Raw genomic sequence first — 3,253 nt, forward strand, 5'->3', positions numbered from 1 at the left:
GGATTCGAACCTGCCAGCTCTAGTGTATGTGGCTGGTGCCCTAGCTGCTTGATCTACAGGCACTGAGCCTGTTGATTTTTTTTTTTTTGGCCAGGGTTGGGTTTGAACCCACCACCTCCGGCATATGGGGCTGGGTGCCCTACTCCTTTGAGCCACAGGTGCTACCCTGTTGTATTGCCCTGGGCTCAGGCAATACTTCCACCTCAGCCTCCCAAATAAGCAGTGTGTTTTGATGATATAAGTGTCTAAGAATAAGAGGTCATGGTAAGCTAGAACCTATTTGTATTGGATACCTAGAATCAGCATTTATAAAATGGATAGTTTGAAGGCTCACGCATGACAGCTGAGGCACGGTTAGTCATATTCAAAGGACATTGCCTGTTCCAGGTACACAGATTCTCAAAACTAGGATTTTTTTTTTTTTTTTTTGGGAGACAAAGTCTCACTCTGTTGCCCCGGGTGAGAATGCTGTGTCATCAGTACATCTCCAAACTCAAACTCCTGGCTCAAGTGATCTTCCTTTCTTAGCCTCTGGAGTAGCTAGGACTTACAAGCACCCACCAAAACATCTATTTAATTTTTTTTTTTCCTGTTTTTAGTAAAGATGGGGTCTCATTCCTACTCATGCTGGTCTTGAGTTCCTGAGCTCAAGGGATCCTCCCAGTTGGCCTCCCAGAGTGCCAGGATTATCACATAAGCCACCTTGCCCAGCCAAAACTAAGAAAATATATATATATATTTTTTGAGACAGAGTCTCTCTTTATCGCCCTTGGTAGAATGCCGTGGTGTCACAGCTCACAGCAACCTCCACCACCTCTTGGGCTTAGGCGATTCTCTTGCCTCAGCCTCTTGAGTAGCTGGGACTACAGGCACCTGCCATAATGCCCAGTTATTTTTTGGTTGCTGTTTGGCCGGGGCCAGGCTTGAACCTGCCACTCTCGGTATTTGGGGCTGGCGCCCTACTCACTGAGCCACAAGCACGGCCCAAAACTAAAAAAATATTAAAGAGGTGAGGAATATATCCTCAAAGGAATAATCAAAGGTTGGGCGGCGCCTGTGGCTCAAAGGAGTAAGGCGCCAGCCCCATATGCCAGAGGTGGCGGGTTCAAACTCAGCCCTGGACAAAAACTGTGTGTGTGTGGGGTGGGGGGGAGTAAGGAATAATCAAAGGCAGATTTTAACCTATGTGCACCCTCCCATACACTTTTCTCTTTATTTTTCTCTACCCGGATTTCATCCAACAGGCTCTCATTTCATAACCCTCTATTTCATATCTGAAAGATAAAGCAGCACCTCATACCCATTAGGTTGGCTACTAGCAATAAAAAAGCACAGAAAATAACAAGTGTTGGCAAGGATGTGGTAAAAGAATCATTGTGTGTTCTGGTGAGAATGTAAAGTGGTGAGCAAATATGGAAAACAGTATGACAGTTTCTTCAAAAATTAAAAAGAATTACCCTGGCATCCAGCAATTCCACTTATCCAAAAGAACTGAAAGCAGAGTCTCAAAGAAGTATTTGGATAGCCAGGTTCATAGCAGCATTTATTTTATTTTATTTTTTTTATTTTTTGAGACAGAGCCTCAAGCTATCCCCCTGGGTAGAGTGCTATGGCTTCACTGCTCACAGCAACCTCCAACTCCTGGGCTCAAGCGAGTCTCCTGCCTCCACCTCCCAAGTAGCTGGGACCACAGGCGCCCGCCATAACGCCCAGCTATTTTTTTTGGTTGCAGCCATTATTGTTGTTTGGCGGGTCCAGGTTGGATTCGAACCCGCCACCTTAGGTGTATGTGGCTGGCGTCTTAGCTGCTTGAGCCACAGGCGCTGAGCCCATAGCAGCATTTATAATAGTTAAAAGATGGAATGTAACTCAAATGGATAAACAAAATGTGGTATGTACACACACTAGAATATTATTAAGCCATAAATAGGCAATTCTGACATTTGCTACAATATGAATGAATCTCAAGGACACTACATTAAGTGAACTAAGGCGGTCACAAAAAGACAAATGCTGTATGATTCCACTTATATAGGGTACCTAGAGTGGTCAAATTCATAGAGACAGAAAGTAGAATGGCGATTCCCAGGGACTAGGTATTGTTTAAGGGATACAGAGTTTCAGATTTGCAAAATGACAATGTTTGGCCATTTGGTTGCACAGAAATGTGAAAATATTTAACACTACTAAAGTGCATACTTAAAAGTAGTTACGATGCCAAATTTCATGTTATGTATACTTCACAATTAAAAATAATTTCTCAAAATTTCCATTAAAGAAAAGTAAACAGCAAGTCAACAAGTAAGCAATTCTCACACTGTTTCACTGCAAAGGAAAACACAGCTGGCAAGGCGAGCTCCAACTACAAGATGGAACTGAAAAAATGCATTTCTCTAACAATTCAAAATGTAAAACCCTCACCACCCTTTAGGCCTGTCATTTGTCACTTGTCAGTGACCTACCTGTCATTTGAAGCATTGAGTTCTAAGACAGCATCCTTCATTGCTGGGCCCAGCAAAGCTCGTGCCAAACACAGGATGCTTGTAGTTTTGCCAGTTCCTGGGGGGCCCTGGGAACAAGATATCCAGTAAGTGCTTCAAGCCACCAGAATGACCTCAGTGCAGCTCCTGCTCTACTGCTCACCACAGTTTACACTCATCTCCCCTCTGATCCCCCCCGCCCCACACCAGATCAATACAGCAACCAACCCATAAGACTTCCCTTTGCTGAGGGAAATGGCACAGCCCTCTCTGCGGAGGAAGCAGGCAAATGAGATGCCGAGATGCCTAAAAGGTCCGGGACTGAATACTTACAGCGATGATGATGTTGGGCACATTCCCTTCTCTTGCAAAGACCTGAGGGAAAAATGTTCATTCTGTAAGCTTCAGAAGCTGGATCCTCCAGCCACATAGGCCCACATAGTAAACATGTCTACAAATTTCTCCATGGAGTTTCCACCTTAGCATCCTCATTTTATTTTCCCCACAGATGGACTTTTGCAATGTTACCCAGGTTGGAGTGCACAGGCTATTTAGGAGTGATCATAGCTTACTGCAGCCTCCAACTCCTGGACTCAAGGAATCTTCCCACCCCAGCCTCCCATGTAGCTGGGTCTACAGGGCACACACCTGAGCATATTCAAAACTGAACTCATGGCTCGGCGCCTATGGCTCAACCGGCTAAGGCGCCAGCCACGTACACCTAAGGTGGCGGGTTCGAATCCCCAGCCCGGACCCGCCAAACAACAATGACG

The 3,253-nt window shown here is 45.2% G+C and overlaps 1 protein-coding gene across 1 annotated transcript in view; it reads right to left on the reverse strand.

Moving 5' to 3' along the window:
* RFC2 (replication factor C subunit 2) overlaps positions 1-3,253 on the reverse strand; it is a 23,231-nt gene that overhangs the window by 14,303 nt on the left and 5,675 nt on the right. The window contains exons 3-4 of the mRNA XM_003794253.3: positions 2,814-2,855; positions 2,463-2,569 (exon numbers count right to left, since the gene is read on the reverse strand). Coding sequence (XP_003794301.1) covers positions 2,463-2,569; positions 2,814-2,855 — 149 coding nt within the window. The remainder of the gene's footprint in view (positions 1-2,462; positions 2,570-2,813; positions 2,856-3,253) is intronic.

Source organism: Otolemur garnettii, unplaced genomic scaffold (genome assembly GCF_000181295.1).
Source record: "Otolemur garnettii isolate 467f Iridium unplaced genomic scaffold, OtoGar3 scaffold00077, whole genome shotgun sequence".
In the NCBI taxonomy this organism is placed as follows: domain Eukaryota; kingdom Metazoa; phylum Chordata; class Mammalia; order Primates; family Galagidae; genus Otolemur; species Otolemur garnettii.